Source organism: Mirounga leonina, unplaced genomic scaffold, assembly GCF_011800145.1.
Source record: "Mirounga leonina isolate KUSES-001 unplaced genomic scaffold, KU_Mleo_1.0 Mir_224, whole genome shotgun sequence".
Taxonomy (NCBI): domain Eukaryota; kingdom Metazoa; phylum Chordata; class Mammalia; order Carnivora; family Phocidae; genus Mirounga; species Mirounga leonina.
Window position 1 is genome coordinate 13,308,769 of NW_023270615.1, and position 22,521 is coordinate 13,331,289.

The window sequence follows — 22,521 nt, forward strand, 5'->3', positions numbered from 1 at the left end:
CACATCCTCTTCCTCCAGAGAAGCTGAGCACATCTCAAAAATTCAGCAATTGTGTCTGATGGGCAGTGACACCAGCAGACAGCTTACTGTCAACACCCAGGCCGACAAATGACAATCACGATCCCACTGCCACCTGGGATCTGGGCCATCTGGGACCCTGTGAGACACAGCCAGCTTGTCCCTCACTTGCCACTACTTCCTGAAGCTGCGGACTCTGGCTTTTGCTCCAAGGTCTGCACTAACAAACCCAGCATGAGGAATCGACTGTTTCCAGGGCCAGGAAAATCAGACAGGCAACCCACTCCCCTGGGACTTCCACTGATTTTGAAAACTATGATGAGATTAAACCAAGGAGGACCATCCATCTGTAAATAGCTGCATTTGCAATCCGTTTGGCACAGGGATTCACTGAGAGCAGTCAAGGGATGCATAAACCACAGGATGGGAAGGTGTTCTGTGAGGCATCCTTGGAAAAATTCTCAAGTCAGGTCTGAAGCTCCTGGTAGCAATTAGTTTTCCTTCTTGTAGAACCAAGGAGACTAACAGACTATAGCCAGTATTCTAAATGTGGTAGGCCAAGGCCCTTGTGCTCATTCCTGAAATATAAGTGACGCACCAAACCGAAGAAAAATTCCTATCAGAATTAGTCCCACTTATGGGCTTCTTATTTAGAAACGTTCCCTCTTGCTTTTTTGACTGGTGTGAATGGATTAAGGAGAACCTGGATTATTTGTATTCCAAATCAGGCAAAAGCAATTGAATCTGGATTTCATTCCTGAGCCCCAAATCCCCGTCTCAGAAAATGTAATGAAAATATTCAGCTGACTCTCCCTGCCCCTGTCAGATTAGTCACTAGAAAATACATACAGAGGCCTTGGTGTAGGATCAGGTGATAGACTCCCGTCATTGGCCCCCAACACTGAGTGAGACAGGTTGCTTCTGGGCCTCATGACTATACAAGCTATTTAAGATTCTCTCCTTTAGGCAGACGCTGGAAGCAGTACAGGTAGTACATGGAAAATATTTGGCCATTGGGGATGATAGGGAGCAAGATGCATCCCAAATTTGGGGGACTTTTTCTATTGGAATCATAAAATTTCCACCCCACTGCAATGTAAAGACTTAAAAGTTTTTGTACAGCAACTGAAGGCAGCCTCAATTTTGAGAGTCCCTGAAACATCAAGTTCCCAGGCCTGGTCAGACTTTTGGTACCAACTCTGAACAGTACCCCAAATGAAACATGGATACGGTAGAAATGCACCTTGCATGCAGGATTTATAAGCACGGTTTCCTCAAGCACTGAGTGTTCGAAATGTGAAGACATTGGAAGAAAGGCTTTCCATGTAGTTTTCTCATGGCATGATTGTTCTTTATTTGTTCACTGGCTTCTTTCTTTCTTAAAACTACACACGAGTCATCAGGGAGGATGTGCGGTGGTGTAGGAAGAGGATGTGGACCGTGGAGTCAGGGAGCTCTGGATTCGAATCCTTGGTCAGATAATTATTACTCATAGTACCTAAAGAAAGTGATTTTCTTCTCTGAATCTGTTTTCTCATCAGTAAGATGATCTGATTAAATCCTCCCTCAAGTGGATGGTGTCTTAGATGAGATGATAGGTCAAATTTATAGTATAAAAAGTAAAAATGACATTTTGTTCTTAGCCTAGTTCCATTATATAACCAGAAGAATTTTCTCTTTCTTAAAGGCCTGTATTCCTGAAAGCCATGAACTACAAAAAACATTCTAAAACATCTGCATCCAGAGAGAAGCCACATCCTGATGTTCATCATCAAAGACAGGAATGACTTGTCTTTATTAAAACTGACAGCTTTTCTGCACTACCCAGAGAGGGGTCCATACAGCGTGGCTCTGGGTTCCCACTGTGACTTAGAGGGAAACGTCCACCATGTCCAGAGCCCATGATGTCCTGAAAACAGAGGAGGATGTCCTCAAGCGCCTTGCAGCAAGAACCCACATATGTGGCACCAACCTTCACTTCCAAATGGAACAGGGCATCTACAAAAGTAAAAGCAATGGCACCAACATCATAAATCTGAAGAGAGCCTGAGAGAAGCTTCTGCTGGCAGCTTGAGCCATTGTTAGCCTCCAAACCACAGCTGATGTCAGTGTCCTCACGTCCAGGAATAGTGGCCCACGAGCTGTGCCCTGGTTTGCTGTTGCCACTGGAGCCACGCCCACTGCTGGCCACGTGACTCCTGGAATCTTCACGAAACAGATTCGGGGAGCCTGCGAGAGCGCTGATCCCAAGGATGACTACCAGCCTCCCACAGCGACAGCTTATGCTAGCCTGCCCACCATCGCTCTCTGTGACACAGACTCGTCTCTGTACTGTGTGGACACTGTGCCGCCGTGCAACACTGAGGCAGCTCACTGAATTTGCGTGATGTGGTGGCGGTTGGTCTGGGACATTTTGCTCATGCGTGGGGCCGTCTCCCGTGAACACTCAGGCAAGGTCATACCTGGTCTCCACTTCTACAGAGATCCTGAAGGGATGGAAAAGGAAGAGCAGGTTGCTGCTGAAAAGGCTGCAACCGAGCAGGAATTTCACAGCTAAAGGACGGCTCCAGCTCCCAAGTTTACTGCTATTCAACCGAGGTCACAGGCTGGTCCAAAGGCACAGGTGCCCTCGCTCAGCCTGCCACGGAGGACTGGACCACAGTGCCCGCCGCTCAGGGAACTGAGTGACAGCAATGACCACTGAGGGGTCTTAAGCTGCTCAGCCAGAAAATGGAAATGAAGTCCACAGGAAGTAAAGTTTCTAAAAGCTATGTCCAAATAAATAAATAAATAAAAACAAAAACAAAAACAAAATCTGGCTCAGATGTAATCCGATCCGAACTGCGGTTTCACCTAGAAATATCGCCTTCTCTATCTGGGAGCCTATTGTTGGGAAAGCAGGACTCCCCCATATATTTTTATCATCGCAGATAAAACTCCAGTCAGTACTCAAAACACATTTATTAAGTTTGACTTTCTTGCTGGACTTTTAACATGGAGGTCTCACCAAGATACCCACACAGACTAATGCCCCAGAGCTTCCAAGCTGCGTTGCCTGAGAAGTGCACTTTATGAGCCTTGCGGGTCCAGGTCTGTCTTGCTTGGCTTCCAAGGTGAGTCTAACTGTGCTAAGGTGGTGATTCTGTACTTACTGAGTCTGTTTCTAAACTATTTTTCGTTACTGCTGTCTGCCTAGCTGGTTTTATTTCTGCCTCAAGCCTACGTGAATTAATTCTACCTAATGGATGCCTGGTCTCCTAGAACAAACGAAAAGTACCGAGAGGTTGGTGTTTATCTTCATGTGGTGTTGTCAGTCTATACTTTCAGGGACCTCTTGAATGACCGAAGCCCCCAGGTGTATAGTTGACCAAGACCAGGGGCCTATCTCGACTGAATTGTTAAGAGACTTGCCTGGTGGAACATCCTGCACTATTGACATTTTCTTTTTGCTATAGAAGACATTCTAAATTGCCTTCTCTGTGCCTGGTTTTCACATATGCATTTGTACAATTTAAGGTGACCCATGAATGAAATTTCCTGTATGGTCATTCTCTGGGTGTTTATAACAGAAAATCTCCCTCCTTCTCACAGAGAAAAGGTATTGGGAGATACTCCTCCACGGGTCTCTTGCTGGGACTCATACATGTGCTACTGGGTATGCCAAGCATGCAAGGTACTGACTACTCTCTGCCTGGGCTATTTCTCAGGGTTGTGTATTCACCAAGCAACCCTAGGGTAGGAAGCAATATCTTCCTCTGGAACAAAGAGCTAGCTTGCTTACCGCTTGCTATAAAATAGTGGGTTCTCCCAGCTTAGTGTTCCTCTCTTGTAATGCATTCCACTGCATGTACAGATGCCCATCTGATCTTCTGCATCTGCCTGTGGCTATTGGAGTTCAGAGAACCAACAGTATGCTGACACTCTGGCTACTGTTCCTTCTCTGAGTCATAAAGTCTTTACTTCTGAGGCAAGAATCTTGTGTCTTCTGTTAGCACTCATGAAACAGTGGCAAACTAACTTGTTAGCTTGCAAGTCAGATAAAATATCACTCTTCACCATTCTTGGCAGAAACAGATGGCTTTGTAATATGGTCTGTAACTGTAACTCTTTGTGTCTGTGGCCAATCTTTTGAAATACCCTTGAAGATCACAGGAAGATACATGAAGATCATGGAAATATGTCATTTGCATATGTTATAGAAATATCAAAGTCAAAAAGATTACCATTGAAAGGAAGGAAATGGAGGCTCCTGGGTGGCTCAGTTGGTTAAGCATCTGCCTTCGGCTCAGATCATGATCCCGGGGTCCTGGGACTGAGCCCCAAGTTGGGCTCCCTGCTCAGCCAGAAGCCTGCTTCTACCTCTACCTCTGCTGCTTCCCCTGCTTGTGCTCTCTCTCTCTCTCAAATAAATAAATAAAATCTTAAAAAAAAAAAAAAGAAAGGAAGGAAATGTTTGCAAATATTTTATGAGTTGAAACTTGTTTTGCTTGACTTGCAGAACAGAAGTCTCTGATTTACGGGTTGTACAACAACTGTATGAATGAGCTAGAATGTATACCAAAGTAATGAAGATGTTGATTGCTTCTGGCTTTTCATGAATACCCATTACTACTGCCCAAGAATCTGGAGCGTTCAGAGTTTGTGAATTACTTTCTTTTGAAAGAAATAGGGAGCACTTCTACTCATAATCATGACAGATTAACTGGTATCATACTTTACCTTCCACTGAAACAAGAAAACTGGAAAAATATCTGAAACAGTCTTGTCAGACACTGCAGAACAAACAAGCAATGCAAAACTGTGATCCCTGAAAGAAAAAGGGAAACAAATGAAACTGCTACAATTAGCCTTGTTTTCTGTTGAGAGACTCTATCTACACTGCAGCACATGGTATGGAAAGCCAAACAGAACACAGTAGTCTTGCTGAGTTGAAGATACAGAGATTGGCATGCAGGAAGACAAGGTGCTGGAATTTCTAAAGCAGGTTACTCGAGAGAAAGCTCTTCTCATACGAAGAAAGAACTAAAAAATTTTTGCATAGGGCTCCCCTTGAGTTTCTAGCTGAACAAATCCTAAGTAAAACATGTGGAGGGTAGATTTCCACAAGATGGTCAAAACCACAGTAGGCAAAGAATAACTATGAAAGAGCTCTAAGCTGAACAATTCCCAGAGATAACACAGGGTGAGGAGAGTTTATAGTTCAGCCAGAAACCTTGCTGAATACTTGAGATGTAAGAGTAGAAACCAAGGATTGGACACCCCTTAGTAACATGTCTAAACTAGACCTAGAGTAAAGACTTCCCTATGCCAGCCAGGGCAAAGCTAAAAAACAAGTCTCAGAAGAATCAACCTGACCTAAAATTAGCTAATCCACCTGTCTGAACAAACCTCAATACTCCTTAAAGGAAGGCAATGGAATCCAGACACTCGATAGCAAAACGTTTATAATGTCCAGCTTCAATGACAGAGAAATATCTACAAAATTCCCATGTACATGAAAATTAAAATACTTCTCAATAGCTCAGGGACCAAAAAAGTAATCAGAGAAAAATTATAATGTAATTGAACTGAATGATAATGAAGATGCAACACATAAAAGTTTGGTTATATAAGTAAAGTCATAATTAGTGAAAGATTAATGACTTCAAGAAATTATATTAGAAATGAATAAAAAAGTAAAATTAATTTCACTATAAGAAGTTAAAGCAAAAGGGCAAAGTAAACTCAAAGCATCAAGAGGAAAGAAAATTATAAAGAGCAGAAATCAACAAAATAGGAAATAAGTAAACAACAGAGAAAATAATGCAACCAAACTGATTTGCTGAAAAGACTGACAAAACTGATAAACCTCTAGCTAGGCTGATTAAAAAAAGAGATTGATAAACAATATCAGGAAAAAATAGGAGAAATTATTATAGATATTTTAAATTAAAAGGATAACATGTAAACTATGAAGAAATTTTCCAGTAAATCTGAAATCTTAGATGAAATGGAACAATTCCATAAAAGAATACAAAATGTCAAATTGACACAAGAAGAAAATCTGAAGAGTCCTATGTCTATTACATAAATTTTATTTCCATTAATAGAACCTTAAGCCCCAGTGACTTTCACAGGTGCATTCTATCAAAAATTTGACAAAGAAATAATACCAATTCTATACAAACTATTTCATTCTAAGTAATTCACTAAATTTATAGAATGTGATAATCTCAACAGATCCAGAAAAATATTTGACAAAACCTAATGCTTAGTTATGATAAAAACTTCCAGCAAGAAGTAAACTGCCCCAGGGTGATAAATGGCAGCCACAAAAGATATACCACAAACATTATACTAAATGGTGACAACTGGACTTTCCCCTACAATTAGGAGAATGTCAAGGACAACTGCTTTCCCAGGTCCAGTCAAACTGTACTGGAAGTCGGGCGCCTGGGTGGCTCAGATGGTTAAGCGTCTGCCTTTGGCTCAGGTCATGATCCCGGAGTCCTGGGATCGAGTCCCGCATCGAGCTCCCTGCTCTGCGGGAAGTCTGCTTCTCCCTCTGCCTCTCTCTCTCTCTCTCTCTCTCTCTCTCATGAATAAATAAATAAAAATCTTTAAAAAAAAAAAACTGTACTGGAAGTCATAAGAATTTCAAACACTCAAGAAAAAACACAAAAGGCATAAAGATCAGAAAATAGGTAAAGCTATCTCTTTGTGCAGATGACAGATTAAAGAAAAAATTCTAAGGAATCTGAAATATACTAGAACTAGCAAGTGAATATAAAAGGTTGTGGTATCCAACATTAATATTAAAAATTAATCAGAGACATCCAAAGAAGATGGTGAAGTAGGATGATCCTGGATTTAACTTGTCCCATGGGTATAACTAGCTAACAACCACATCAGGGTAAATAACCCAGAAAATGACTTGAAGACTGGCAGAACAGACTCTACACAGCTAAATGTAGAGAAAAGGCCACATTGAAGAGGGTAAGAAATGTGGAGACAAGGTCAGGAACCAAACAGACCCATAGGACTGTTTGCAGGAGAGAGGGACACTGCAGGCATGGAGAAGGGAGAGAAACAGATCACACCAGCCACCCTGGGCACAAGAGATCTGTATGAATCCCCATAATACTTGGCTTTGAAAATCAGAGGGGCTTAACTTCTCAAGTTCTTAAAATCAGTGGGTCTTAACACCTGGAAATTTATAAATCAGCAGGTTCAGCTCTGGGAGAGCCTGAAGGTGATAGAAAACTGAGTCCCTGCCCTTAAAGAGAGAGCACAACAAACAACCCTGCTGAGATACAGTACAGAAGCAGCAGTTTGTAAGACACCTGGGGTGTACAGGAGAGAGATTTGTTTGCTAATCTCAGGGCCTGTGCTTAAGGGGCAGGGATCTTTGGGAGACTTCTCCAAGAACTAAGGAGCTGTCGGGTGCCATTTTCCTCCCCCACCCCATAGTCTAGATACAGGGACACCTGCAGGAATGAACACGTGGGAATACTCTCCACCTAGCTTGCTAACAATTTCCAATGTGCTTCTTCAGGTCTGACCCCTCCAACCTGGCCTCAGCAGTTTTCCTGGGAGGTTGCTGATGTCCTCCCATGCAAACCTTGCTAACACCATGCACCCCACCCCAGTGCTCTCCTGTGGAACTGCTCCCTTCACCTCAGCCTCCTCCCATAGCAGACACATGCCCCACCTCCACATTCTCCTGAAGATTTGCTCCCTCAATCATACCCTCGATAGGAGTCCATTCAAAGCAGTGCCACAAATGTGGTAGTGTGTAAGCAGCCCTAATAGGGGCCAGCACCACTCCAAACTGACTTCTGCCCCAGGGAGAGGGAAGATAACCACACACACCAGTCCAACTCAGGCCCCTGCGCTGGGCTGGGGGCAGACACCTGGTATGACTACAGGTCCCACCTACCAACAAGATCATCTCAGGGAACAACACAGGGAAAGTGCCCCTGCAGTCTGGTGCTACTGCATCTCTGGCAAACACCTTGATCTGACTCAATTCAAGACCAATGCACCCCAGACTGGCTCACTAACAAGGCACACCCACAACAGCAAAGAAAGCCACTGCACATTACTGGAATGAAGGAAAAAGGGGCTCAGCCACAAAAGTGGGGTACATGCAACACATATACAAGACATCCCTGAAGTGCCAGGTTCTGATGAACAGGAGACACTGCACTGCAGGGCACTACAGGACCTCTTCTTCATAAGGCCACTACTTTCAAGAGCAGGAAACATGGCTGACTTTCCTAACATATAGAAACAGACACAGGGAGTTAGACAAAATGAGGCAACACAGAAATATGTCCCAAATGAAACAAAAGGACAAACATCAAAGAAAGAGACCTAAATGAAACAGAGATAAGTAATATGTCTGATAGAGAATTTAAAGAAATGGTCAAAAAGATACTCACTGGACTTGAGAAAAGAGCGGAGGACCTCAGTGAGACTCTTAACAAAGAGATAAAAAACATAAAAAGGAACCAATCAGAGATGAAGAACTCAATAACCGACATTAAAAATACACTAGAGAGAATAAATAGTAGACTAAGGCAAGAAGAACAGATCAGTGACCTGGAGGACAGAGTAATGGAAAGCAATCAAGCTTAAGAAGAGAGAGGGAAAAAAAATGAAAATAGATTAAGGGAACTCATCAAGCATAGTAACATTTGCATTACAGAGGTCCCAAAAGGAGAATAAAGAGAAGGGGGCAGGGGCAGAAGATGTATTTGAAGAAATAGAAGCTGAAAACTTCCCTAATCTGGGAAAGGAAACAGAAATCCAGATCCAGGAGGCACAGATAGCCCCAAGCAAAATCAACCCAATGAGGTCCACACCAAAACACATAATAATTAATATGGCAAAAAGTATTGATAAAGAGAGAATTTTAAGAGCATCAAGAGAAAAGAAAACATTTTCATACAAGCAAAGCCCAAGAAGGCTATCCGCTGATTTTGCAGCAGAAACTTTGCAGGCCAGAAGGGAGTGGCATGATATATTTGAAGTGCTGAAAGAAAAAAAACCTACAACCAAGAATACTCCACCCAGCAAGGCTATCATTCAGAATAGAAAGAGATATAAAGCTTCCCAGTTAAAGGAATTCACCACGATTAAACCAGCCCTACAACAAATGTCAAAGGAGACTCTGGAGTGGAAAGGAAAGACTATAAGCAGGAGTAAAATATGAAGCATAAAAGCAGTAAAATTAATTATATATATAAAAATCAGTCAAGAGATTCAAAAAAATAAAAGAATGTAAAGTATGACACCATATACCTAAAAGGTGGGGGCAAGAGGAGTAAAAATTTAGTGCTTTTAGAATGAGTAAGCAACCATCAACTTAATAGACTACTATATGCCTAAGATGTCATTTATAAACCTAATGGTAACCACAATTCAAAAACTGGTGATATGCAAAAAATAAAGAAAAGAATCCAACTATATCACTAAAGAAAGCCAGCAAGAGAAGAGAGAAGAAAGCAAACGAAGATAGTTAACAGAGAAATACAAAACAACATAAAATAAGTAACCAAATGGCAATAAGTACATATCTATCAAATTACTCTGAATATAAATGGACTAAACACTCCATTCAAAAGACAGGGGTGACTGAATGGATAAAAAAGCAAGACTGCCTACAAAAGACTCATTTCAGACCTAAAAACACAGGCAGATTCAAAGTGAAGGGATGAAAAAGAATTTATCATGCAGATGGAAGTGAAAAGAAAGCCTCGGTAGCAATACTTATATCAGACAAAACAGACTTTAAAACAAAGGTCGTAACAACAGATGAAGAAAAACTCTACATAATCATAAACAGAATAATCCAACAAGATGTAAGAACTGTAAATATTTAGGCCCACAACATGGAAGCACCCAAATATATAAAGCAGCTAATAACAAACATAAAGGGAGTAACTGATAGTAATACAGTAGTGGTAGGGGACTTTAACACCCCACTTACATCAATGGATAGATCATCCAAACATAAAGTCAACAAAGAAACAATGGCTTTTAATGACACATTGGACCAGATGGATTTACCAGATATATTCACAACATTCCATCATAAACAGCAAAATACACATTCTGTCAAGTGCACATGGAATATTCTCCAGAAGAGAGCACATATTAAACCACAAAACAAGTCTCAACAAATTCAAAAACACTGAAGCCATACCATACATCTTTTCTGACCATAATGCCATGAAACTAGAAATCAACCACAATAAAAAATCTGGAAAGAACACAAATACACGGAGGCTAAATAACATGCTACTAAACAGTGAATGGGTCAACCACGAAATCAAAGAGGAAATAAAAAATTACATGGAGATAAATGAAAAATGAAAACACAGCCATCCAAAATCTTTGGGATGCAACAAAACTGTTCTAAGAGGAAAGTTTACAGCAATACAGACCTACCTCAAGAAACAAGAAAAATCTCAATTAAATAATTTAACCTTACACCTAAAGGAGCTAGAAAAAGAACAAACAAAATCCAAAACCAGGAGAAGGAAGGAAATGATAAAATTAGAGCAGAAATAAATGAAATATAAACTTTAAAAAAAATTGAAGAGATCAATGAAATCAGGAGCTAGTTCTTTTAAAAGATCAACAGAGCTTATCTCCAAAAGTCAGGAAAAATACAAGGATGTCCACTTTCACCACTTTTTTTCAACTTAGTACTGGAAGTCCTAGCCACAGCAATCAGACATGAAAAAGGAATTAAAGGCATCCAAATTGGGATGTAAAACCTTCACTATTTGCAGATGACATGATACTATACACAGAAAATCCTAAAGACTCCCCCAAAACCTATTAGAACCAATACATGAATTCAGTATGGTCGCAGGATACGAAATCAATATAATACAGAAATCCACTGCATTTCTGTAATAATGGAGCAAAAAGAGAAATTAAGTAAACAATCCCACCTACAATTGCACCAAAAATAATAAAGTACCCAGGAATAAATTTAACCAAAGAGCTGAAAGACCTGTACTCTGAAAACTTTAAAACACTGATGAAAGAAATTGAAGATGACACTAACAAATGGAAAGATATTCCATGCTTATGGATTGGAGAAACAAATATTGCTAAAATGTCCATACTACCCAAAGAAATCTGTATATTTAATGCAATCTCTATCAAAATACCAACAGCATTTTTCACAGACCTAGAACAAATAATCCTAAAATTTGTATGGAATTACAAAAGACCCCGAATAGACAAAGCAACCTTAAAAATGAAAACCAAAGCTGGAGGTATCACAATTCCAGACTTCGAGTTATATTACAAGGCTGTAGTGATTAAAACCGTATGGTACTGGCACAAAAACACACAGATAGACACAAGAACAGAATAGAAAGCCCAGAAATGAATCCACAACTATATGGTCAATTAATCTTCAACAAAGCAAGGAAGAATATCCAATGGGTAAAGGACAGTCTCTTCAACAAGTGGTGTTGGGAAAACTGGAGAGCAACATGCAAAAGGATGAAACTGGACCACTTCTTACACCATACACAAAAATAAATTCAAATTTATTAGGTCTATTAAAGACCTAAATGTGAGACCTGAAACCATAAAACTGCTAGAAGACAGCATAGGCAGTAATTTCTCTGACATCAGCTGTAGCAACATTTTTCTAGATATGTCTCCTTTGGCAAGGGAAACAAAAGCAAAACAAACTACTGGGACTACATCAAAATAAAAAGCTTCTGCACAGCAAAAGAAATAACATAGCTAAAAGACAACCTACTGAATGGGAGAAGATATTTGCAAATGACATGTCCAATAACAGTTTACTACCCAAAAAATATAAAGAACTTCTACAACTCAACACAGAACTCAAATAATCCAATTAAAAGGTGGGCAAGGGGTGCCTAGGTGGCTCAGTCAGTGAAGCTTCTGACTCTTGGTTTCAGCTCAAGTCATGATCTCATGGGTCATGAGCTCGAACCCCACGTTGGGCTCTGCACTCAGCAGAGAGTCTGCTTGAAGATTTTTCTCCCTCTGGTCCTTCCCACCTTGATTTGCACACTCACCCCCTCCCTGTCAAAAATAAATAATCTTTAAAAGAAATTTAAAAATAAATAAATAAATAAATAAAAGGTGGGAAGAAGGGCGCCTGGGTGGCTCAGTTGGTTAAGCAACTGCCTTCGGCTCAGGTCATGATCCTGGAGTCCCTGGATCGAGTCCCGCATCGGGCTCCCTGCTCGTCGGGGAGTCTGCTTCTCCCTCTGACCCTCCTCCCTCTCATGCCCTCTGTCTCTCATTCTCTCTGTCTCAAATAAATAAATAAAATCTTTAAAAAAAAATAAAAAATAAATAAAAAAAAAGGTAACAACAACAACAAAAAAAGGTGGGAAGAAGACACAAATAGACATTTCTCCAAAGAAAAGATACAGATGGCCAACAGACACATGAAAAGATGCTCAACATCACTCATCAACAGGGAAATGCAAATCAAAACCACAAAGAGGTATCATCTCACATTTGTCAGAAGAGCTAAAATAAAAAATACAAGGAACAACAAGTGTTGGCAAGAATGTGGAGAAAATGGAACCCTCATGCACTGCTGATGGGAATGCAAACTGGTGTAGCCACTGTGGGAAACAGTAGGGACATTCCTCAAAAAATTACAAATAGAATTACCAGATGATCCACTAATTTCACTACTGGATATTTACCCAAAGAATATGAAAACACTAATTTCAAAAGATACATGCACCTCTATGTTTATTGCAACATTATCTACAATAGCCAAATTATGGAAGCAGCCCAAGTGTCCATCTATAGATGAATGGATAAAGAAAATGTGAGATATATATATACATATACATACATATATATATATATAAATATATATATATAATGGAATATTACTCAGCCATTAAAAAAGAATGAAATCTTGCCATTTGCAACAACATGGATGGATCTAGAGGGTATAATACTAAGTGAAATAAGTCAGTCAAAACAAATACCATATGATTTCACTCATTTGTGAAATTTAAGAAACAGAACACATGAACAAAGGAAAAAAAACACAAACCAAAAAACAGACTCTTAACTATAGAGAACAAACTTGAGTATTATCAGAGGTGAGGTGGGTGGGGGGATGGGTGAAACAGGTGAAGGGGATTAAAAGCACACTTATCATGATGAGCACTCAATAATGTACAGAATTGTTGAATCACTATATTGTACTAATATAACACTGTATATTAATCATACAGAATTTTTTAAAATAAATTTATTTACTTATCTTATTTATTTATTATATACCAGCAGCAAACAGTTGTGAGTTTATAAAATTTTATTTATAGTACATTCAAAAACATAAAATATTTAGGGATAAATTTGTCAAAGTTGTGTGTGACCTCAACACTAAAAACTACAAAATGTTCCCCTTCTGCGGAAAAATTAAAGACCTAAATAAATGGAGAGAAATACCATATTCCTGGACTGAAAATAATGGCATGCTGGTAATCATTTAACAACGAACTCCCTCCCCACAAAACATCATGGGACTTTACTAATTTCTTCCACCCTAGCCAATGTCAAGTTATCAAATTTCTGAAAATTTAATAATTGTCTGTTGTGATTTAGTATGAGCTGTCTTCAGCTTGCCAATGACTGACTTAATATTGTTAAAATGACAATTCTCACCAAATTGATCAATCTCAATCTTAACTGGAGCAAGCATTTGTATAGAAATTGACAACTTAATTATAAAATGTATATGGGAATGTAAAGGAGCAAGAAGATCCAGAACAACCTTGACAAAAAAGAAAGTTAGAGGACTTAAACCATCAGACTTCAACTGTTACTTTAAAGGTAATCCAAAGGAATGAGATCTTGCCATTTGCAATGACGTGGATGGAACTGGAGGGTATTATGTTGAGCGAAATAAGTCAAAAAGAGAAAGACATGTATCATATGACCTCACTGATATGAGGAATTCTTAATCGCAGGAAACAAACTGAGGGTTGCTGGAGTGGGGGGTGGGGTGGGAGGGATGGGCTGACTGGGTGATAGACACTGGGGAGGGTATGTGCTCTGGTAAGCGCTGTGAATTGTGCAAGACTGTTGAATCTCAGATCTCTACCTCTGAAACAAATAATGCAATATATGTTAAGAAAAGAAAAGAAGAAGGTAGCAGGAGGGGAAGAATGAAGCAGGGGAAATCGGAGGGGTAGATGAACCATGAGAGACGATGAACTCTGAAAAACAAACTGAGGGTTCTGCGGGGGAGGGGGGTGGGAGGATGGGTTAGCCTGGTGGTGGGTATTGAGGAGGGCACGTTCTGCATGGAGCACTGGGTGTTATGCACAAACAATGAATCATGGAACACTACATCTAAAACTAATGATGTAATGCATGGGGATTAACATAAGAATAAAAAAATAAATAAATAAAAAAATAAAGGTAATCCAGACAATGTGATACTGGCCTAAGGATAATAAGTGGAGCAGAATAGAGAGCTCTAGAATAGATCAAGTCTGTACACAATCATTTGACTTGCAAATGCCTTTTTAATACACAGTGCTAGAATAAATGGATATCCATATGCTCTAAAAGTAATCCTTGGCCTCATACCTCACACCATATAAAAAGTAATTAAAAGAGATTAGAAAATAATAATAAATACAAAAAAATAATAAAATACAAAAGCTAAAGCTTTAAAACTTCTAGAAGGAAATACAGGAGAAATCATTCACTATCTGAGAGTAGGAAAGGTTTTTAGGATACAGAATGCAATAAGGAAAAAATGACTTCACCAAATTTGAAAACTTCTTCTCAACGAAAGACATCATTATGCAAATGAGTAAGCAAGTTCCAAGCTAGGAGATAACATGCATGAATTATGTGTCTGACAGATGCCTGGTGTCCTGGATACATAAAGAACACTCCATAGATAAACAACCAGTTAGTAACAAGTAAATGATTTGAATTCATAAGCCCATGAAAAACTGCTTAATATCATTAAGCATCAGGAAAATGTAAATTAAAACCACAGTGAGATTCAACCACACATCTACCAAAACGGAGAAAGTTTTATTTAATTATTTATTTTTTACAAAATGGAAAACAAATTTAATAAACTGAAAGACCAAATGTTGATAAGGATGTAGAACAACTCTCATCCATTATTGGTGGAAGTATATGGATGGTACAACTGCTTTAGAAAAAATTCTGGCTATTTATTATAGAACTAAGCATGCACTTATTCTATGACCCAGAAATTTTACCCACAGGTATTGATCTAAAAGAAATGAAAAAAATATATGGATGCAAAATGATTGGTATGAGAATATTAATCACAACCTTACTCATGATAGCCAAGACCTGGAGACAGTCTGAATATCCACCAAAATGAGAATGGATACACAAAGTGTGACTATTACTTAGTAATAAAAGTGAACAAACTATAATACTAGCAACAACACAGATATCTCAAAATATGCTCAGTGACCTTATTAAAGAGAGTATACACTGAATGATCCCACTTATAGGAAGTTCTAGGAAAGGCAAATCTAATCTATGGTTAGAAGAAAACCAGAGCAGTGACTGCCCCTGGAAGGAAAAGAGTAAGGAGTGACTGGGAAACGGCATGAGGTAACTTTTAGGAGATTTGTGCGTTTCAATGTACATTAATTTAATCTTAATAGAAAAAAATTAGAAACAAAATTTTGAATTCTAGTTAATGATATGCAGCTGGACGTACATCGTGGAAAATGTATTGGTTATTATAATTTACTCCAAAATGCAGCATAAACATAAGACGGACTGATGGATAAAGAGAGGATGGATAGATGGACAGACATGTCCTAAACAAATTCCTCACTCTGTGACGCCTGTCTGAGTGGAATTTCAAAACAAGAAACCAGGTTAATTTCTTTATCCCAAGGAGTTATCGATAATGAAATATAAGCTTATGATATTTTAGCTAACCAGAGGAGAACATGTACCATTGTTAATACTTCACATTGTCTGGATTAACACCGTAAGTACAAAGAATCAATTTATAATCAAGTTAAAGAAATGACATACCCCATCTAAGGTAGACCCAAGGCATTGTTACTGTTAGCCTTAATTTATCAGATTTGATCTCTTCCAAAGTGCCTTTTTTTCCTTTCTTAAAACACTTCTGGTTATACTTTAGTTTACCTCCCTGCTTGCTTGATATTTGTTGTCTAGAGTCTAAAAATGATCAACCAATGATTCAAAGGTAAAAAACAAAATGGAATCATTCTGAATGACACTCAAGTTGAAAAATCACATTTCTGCAAACAATCTCATCGTCAAGGAGAAACAACAAGAGCGATGAAGACTGGGACCATCCTTGGTGGCCAGCCACGACCAAAGTGGGGGGGGGGGGTCAAGAATAAAAACATGCTCATAGTCTAGGAAAAGATTGGTTATTCCCTAGCCATGGGATCAAGTAAGCGCCAGCACCAGTTTCAAATCATTCTATCAATCCAGGAGAGCTCACATCAGGAAACACACTGCCAAAAGCCAACCAATCAGTAACAGCAAAGTCAACCAATCAGGAGACTTGTCCTCAAGGAAGGGGTCAGGACAGGCACAAAACTTACCAGTTGGAGATTCAAACTTCAGCAAAGCACTGTTATATCCCAGAGTAATCAAGATGGACTCCTTGCCCACGCGGCAACATTCAGTGTCTCTGTTGAGTAAGCATTTAAAGACACAGACGCCATCGGCTATAAAGGGCGAAAAAAATTAAAAAGGATTAGGAAAATCCATTTTTGAGCATTGTAAAAAGGTTCAGTAACGCCATCCCTACATTTCTCTCCTTTTTTCAAGGCTCCCCATTTCTTCTTCTTAATATAATGCCTTGTGAGACGTAAGGGAATATGAGGATCTAAGATAAAAGAGGAATTTAACTATGGCCCTATACTGATTCTTTGCAAATGGGTTAGCACAGAGAGCAAAACTAACTCTTACCGGCTCTTGCCTTTATGTCCAGGGCCCCACTCCCTTTAAACCCTGTATTCCCCATAGCATTTTGTATCTCTTGACGGCATCCCAGGAGAGTCCAGGTAATGTCCCTCTGGGTGTGATTCTTGAGCACCTACTATGTGCCAGAGATCTCACACAGTCTTCATTGTAAATACTGTCCCTGCCAGTGTTTTTAGGTAAAGACTAGGCAGAGAGTTTAGGTCCAAATATGCACGGCTAGTAAGTGGCAGAACCAGAATTAAAACCCAAGATTTAATTTGACTCCAAAGCCCACTCTTGCTCTTACCACCTTATGCCAAGGCAAGCACAATACAGAGGGTGCTTGGTTTCTGCAAGCAGGGCCTGCAGTGAGTGGCTAGGCTCTCATCAGGTTCATACATAGATAATTGGGAAGAAACTCGCTATTCCTCCTTTTACAAGTTAAGCAGGCCTTGAGCACTGGGGCAGCTGTAGAGTGGTGACAAAAGTAATAAACTCGGGGTTTGGTTTTCATCTCTGATATTTACTAATGTAGGGACTTCAATCACCTATTCACACTCAGCGACATTATTGCATTATGCAAAATGAAAATATTAATATTTATTTCCCAAGCTTTTTGTGAAGAATGAATAATAAAGGTAAAAATAATTTCTAAAATCCTATTAAAATGATAAGGGACTATGGTCATTTCATTATAAAGTAGATCTTAGTTCCCATACTTAATGTTTTCCATTCTCCCTCACGAAATCAAATACAGGAAGTGTTTTAACTTTAAAACATAGTTATATATAAAATTCTACTATTATACAAGTATGTGGCACATTCATACACACACATTCAAAACACACATACACACACAGAGTTAAGATGACCAAATATTTTCAAATATTTTCATCCATTACTTCAAATGAATGAATACTTCCTGATGGAAGCTTTCACAGATATTTTTCACAAAACATCTTGGCTGGTTAAATAGTGCAGATGTTTTGAAAACATTTTCCTGGCATAAAGCATGATTACAGGTTTAACTATTACAGCCCAGTCAGTGTCTCAAAGGCATCAGTGTCTCCTTGCAGAGAGGCAGCCATGAATAGATGCAGAAGAAGGGAGCTTGGAGCTCTTTTATACAATATATTTTCTTTAAATCACAAGAAATGGTCCCCCCCCCCCCAAGATATCAGGATTTTCTGCATTTACCAATTGTTTTCTTATGGTTTTGAAGTAGGATGAGGGATGAATGTTAGTCTTCCACAGTACCTTGCAGTCTGTGAACTCTTTGCAGGCAGGGGCGATTTTACTTTCTTTTTTTAAATCATTATCTTTTTTCCTCTGAATCAAAGCCCAGCACAGTACCTGGTACTTAATAAATATTTTTTGAATTGGTGAAAGCATTTCTCCATATATTGATTGAATGCCATCCCAGAATAGATAAAAAGCTTCAAACTTTCTCTGGTTCAGTTCTCCTAAACCAGATATGGTCATAATTCTTTGTTTTGCTATTATTTGTTTGTTCAGTTGTGATTTGATTAGGGTATGAACTGAGTTGCTGTTTTCAGACACTGCAAAATCCTTGCCCATATATCCTCTTTTCTTCATCCTCTCTGACCCTCTGTTTAAATATGGGAGGAGCAGGTGTTTTTAAGCATGCCATAAAATCCAGTAAGTATTGGTAACTACTTAATTTTTTTTAAATCTAACTTTGGCAAAAAAAATTTTTTTTAATTACTTTAAAAACAAAATTGAAAAGCAATGATAAGCTGGGAAAATATTTTCAGCACACCCAACCAAGACTGAATATCCCCAAGATACAATTAACTCTAAAAAATAAGAAAAAACAAGCATCCTTATTGAAAAGTTAGTAGAGGGATCAGTAGGTAGTGGACTGGAAAAATGCCCATAGCAAAAAGAATGCAAATAATGAATTGCCGTAATATTCAAAGAAATGTGTAATAAAAGAATGAGGTCTAAATTTTTCTCTCTCAATGTCAACAGTTTAAAAATATATACTAACAATATCAAATACTGGACAGGGTATGAGACAACGGTGAAGAGCAATTATTGGAAGCATAAATTTCTGTATTTCTGGGAGGTATTCTGCCCATAGGGTTCAAAATGTAAAGTCTATATATTCTTTACTAGACATTCTGTTCATAATCGTTTCCTTCAGGATGTACTTTATCAAGTGTGGATGAGTGTATCGTCAAGGACATTCATCTTAGAGTTGTTTACTATTGCAAGAAAATGCAAAGAAGCTGAGTCTACCACTGTGTACATGGTTGGTTAAATGGAACATGATGCTTCCATGTTCAGGCGGCGAAACAGCATGTATAATGTTAATGTAGAAATTAAGTGTGTTTATCTTCACAGAGAGCTGTTGAAAAAGATACACACATGTCATCAGTGGTTTCCTGTGCATGGAGAGACCTGGGATCATTTTTATTTTTCCCTTTATAACGTTCTGCCTTGTTTGAATTTTCTATGACGCTGTTTTTAACAATCAGAAAATACACCCAATCCAGGAGGGGAGGAGCAAGATGGCTGACAAGTAGGAGACCTATATTTCGTCTGGTCCCAGGAATTCAGATAGATAGTTATCAAACCATTCTGAACACCTACAAACTCAACAGGACATCAAAGAAAAGAATAGCAACAACTCTCTGAACAGAAAAGCGACCACTTTCTGGAAGGTAGGATGAGTGGAGAAGTGAATCTGAGGCGATATTCGGGGGAATAGACGGCAGGGAAGGGGGCCTCCATTGGCCCCTACTGGCAAGTGATAGAGCCGCGGAGCACAAAATCGGAACTTTTAGAAGTCTGCTGCACTGAGGGACGTCGCTCCAGTGGCTAAGCGGGGGGGGGGGGGGGAGAACCCTCGTGGGACAGTGGGGTCTCAGGACCCTTGGGGTCACAGAAAGACCGAGGGTGCCTGACTGCAGCAGAGCTCCCAGGGATCAGAGTGGGGAAGCCGGCTGCAGAGACTGAGCCAAGGCACGGGCTCTCAGCTCGGGGTTGCCATAAACCGTGATCCGTGGCACAGTTGGGCCACTGCTCCTCCAGCAGGTACCCCACAAGCTGCAGATCCAGGGAGACTCCCCTTCCTCTCCCAGGAGGGGGCGGCGCGGGAGTGCATCACAGGGATCTGCTGGGTTTGGAGACTCCACTCGGGGTTGGGGGCCAGAGACAGAAACGCTCGGTCACAGGCCGGAGGAGCATGGAGTACAGCGGGAGACCGGGGAGACGGGAGTGACTGACTGCTTTTCTCTGGGACTCACTGAGGAGTGGGGCCCTAAGTTCTCAGCAACCCGGGGTGGAGATTGGGAGGCCACCATTTTCACTCTCGGCCTCCAAAGCTGTACCGAAAGCTTGCAGGGAACAAAAGCTCCCGAGAGCAAAGCCAAGCAGATTACTTAGCCCAGAGGGCAAGGGCGGGACAATTCCGCCTCCGGCAAAGACATGTGGGAACCATGGCAACAGGTCCCTCCCCCAGAAGATCAGCAAGAACAGCCAGCCAAGACCAAGCTTACCGATCAATGAGAACGGCAGAACTCCAGCGCTAGGGGAATACTGCACATAGAATTCATGGCTTTTTTCCCATGATTCCTTAGTCTTTCAAAGTTAATTTTTTTTAATTTTCTTTATTTTTTTTTCTATTTTTTTAGTTGAATTTTTCTTCTTTCCCTCTTAAAGATTTTTTTTTTTAAGATTTTATTTATTTATTTGAGACAGAGAGAATGAGAGAGAGAGAGCACATGAGAGGGGGGAGGGTCAGAGGGAGAAGCAAGCTCCTTGCCGAGCAGGGAGCCCGATGCGGGACTCGATCCAGGGACTCCAGGATCATGACCTGAGCCGAAGGCAGTCGCTTAACCAACTGAGCCACCCAGGCACCCTCTTCTTTCCCTCTTCAACCAACATCTATCAATTCTTTTTTTGAAAATCTTTTTTAATTTTCATTTTTCCAGTCATATTCTATCCCTTCATTGTATTTAACCTTATTTTTGTATACATATAAGTTTTTCTTTCTTTAAAATTTAGGGATACAGTTTCTTCTGACAGACCAAAATATACCCTAAATCTAGTGTATGACTTTGTCCTCATCTCCTGCCTGATCACATTCTCTTTTTTTATTTTTTTCATTCTTTTTTCAACCAACTTCTTATGTTATCAATTCCTTTTTGTTTTTTAATTTAATTTACTTTGATTGTTATGTTAGTCACCATACATCATTAGTTTTTCAGTGACAGGTATTAAGGAGGGCACGTAATGCTTGGAACACTGGGTGTTATAAGAAAACAATGAATCATGGACCACTATATCAATTCCTTTTTTAAAATAATGTTTACTTCTCGGGGTGCCTGGGTGGCTAAGTTGGTCAAGCTGCTGCCTTCGACTCAGGTCATGATCCCAGGGTCCTGGGATCAAGCCTCGCATCAGGCTCCATGCTCAGCGGAAGCCTACATTTCCCTCTTCCACTCCCCCTGCTTGTGTTCCCTCTCTCGCTGTCTCTCTGTCAAATGAATAAAATCTTTAAAAAATATATTTTTTAATTTTCATCTTTACAGTCATATTCCAACCCTTTGTTGTATTTACCCTTATTTCTGTACAAATATAAGTTTTTCTTTCTTGAAAATTTTGGGAGGCAATTTCTTCTAAAAGACCAAAATACACCCCAAATCTAGTGTGGCTCTATTCTATTCACCAGCCTAGTCATATTCTTTTTTTTTTTTTTCGTTTCTTTCCCCCCAAGTTTCGGGTCTCTGCTGATGTGTTTAGTGTATATTTTTCTGGGGTAGTTGTTACCCTTTTACCATTTTGTTCTCTCATTCATCTATTCTACTTTGGACAAAATGACAAGATGGAAAAACTCACCTCAAAAAAAGAAAAAGAGGCGGTACCGACTGCCAGGGATCTAATCAATACAGACATTAGTAAGATGTCGGAACTAGAATTCAGAATGACGATTATAAAGATACTAGCTGGGCTTGAAAAAAAGCATAGAAGATACTAGAGAATCCCTTTCTGGAGAAATAAAAGAACTAAAATCTAACCAAGTCGAAATAAAAAGGCTATTAATGAGGTGCAATGAAAAATGGAGGCTCTAACTGCTAGGATAAATGAGACAAAAGAGAGAATTACGGATATAGAAGACAAAATGATGGAGAAAAAAGAAGATGAGGAAAAAGAGAGATAAACAACTACTGGATCACAAGGGCAGAATTTGAGAGATAAATGATACCATAAAGAAAACAACATTAGAATAATTGGGACCCCAGAAGAAGAGAGAGAGGGGCAGAAGGTATATTGGAGCAAATTATAGCAGAGAACTTCCCTAATTTGGGGAAGGAAATGGGGATCAAAATCCAGGAGGCACAGAGAACCCCTCTCAAAATCAATAAAAATAGGTCAACACCCTGACATCTAATAGTAAAACTCACAAGTCTCAGAGACAAAGAGAATATCCTGAAAGCAGCTTGGGACAAGAGATCTGTAACCTACAATGGTAGAAACATTAGACTGGCAGCAGACCTA

General features: G+C 39.6%; 1 protein-coding gene across 1 annotated transcript in view; it reads right to left on the reverse strand.

The window, feature by feature from the left end:
- The window catches only part of LOC118026222 (histone-arginine methyltransferase CARM1-like), a 182,563-nt gene that overhangs the window by 154,586 nt on the left and 5,456 nt on the right, over positions 1 to 22,521 (reverse strand). The window contains exon 2 of the mRNA XM_035028970.1: positions 16,632 to 16,772. Coding sequence (XP_034884861.1) covers positions 16,632 to 16,772 — 141 coding nt within the window. The remainder of the gene's footprint in view (positions 1 to 16,631; positions 16,773 to 22,521) is intronic.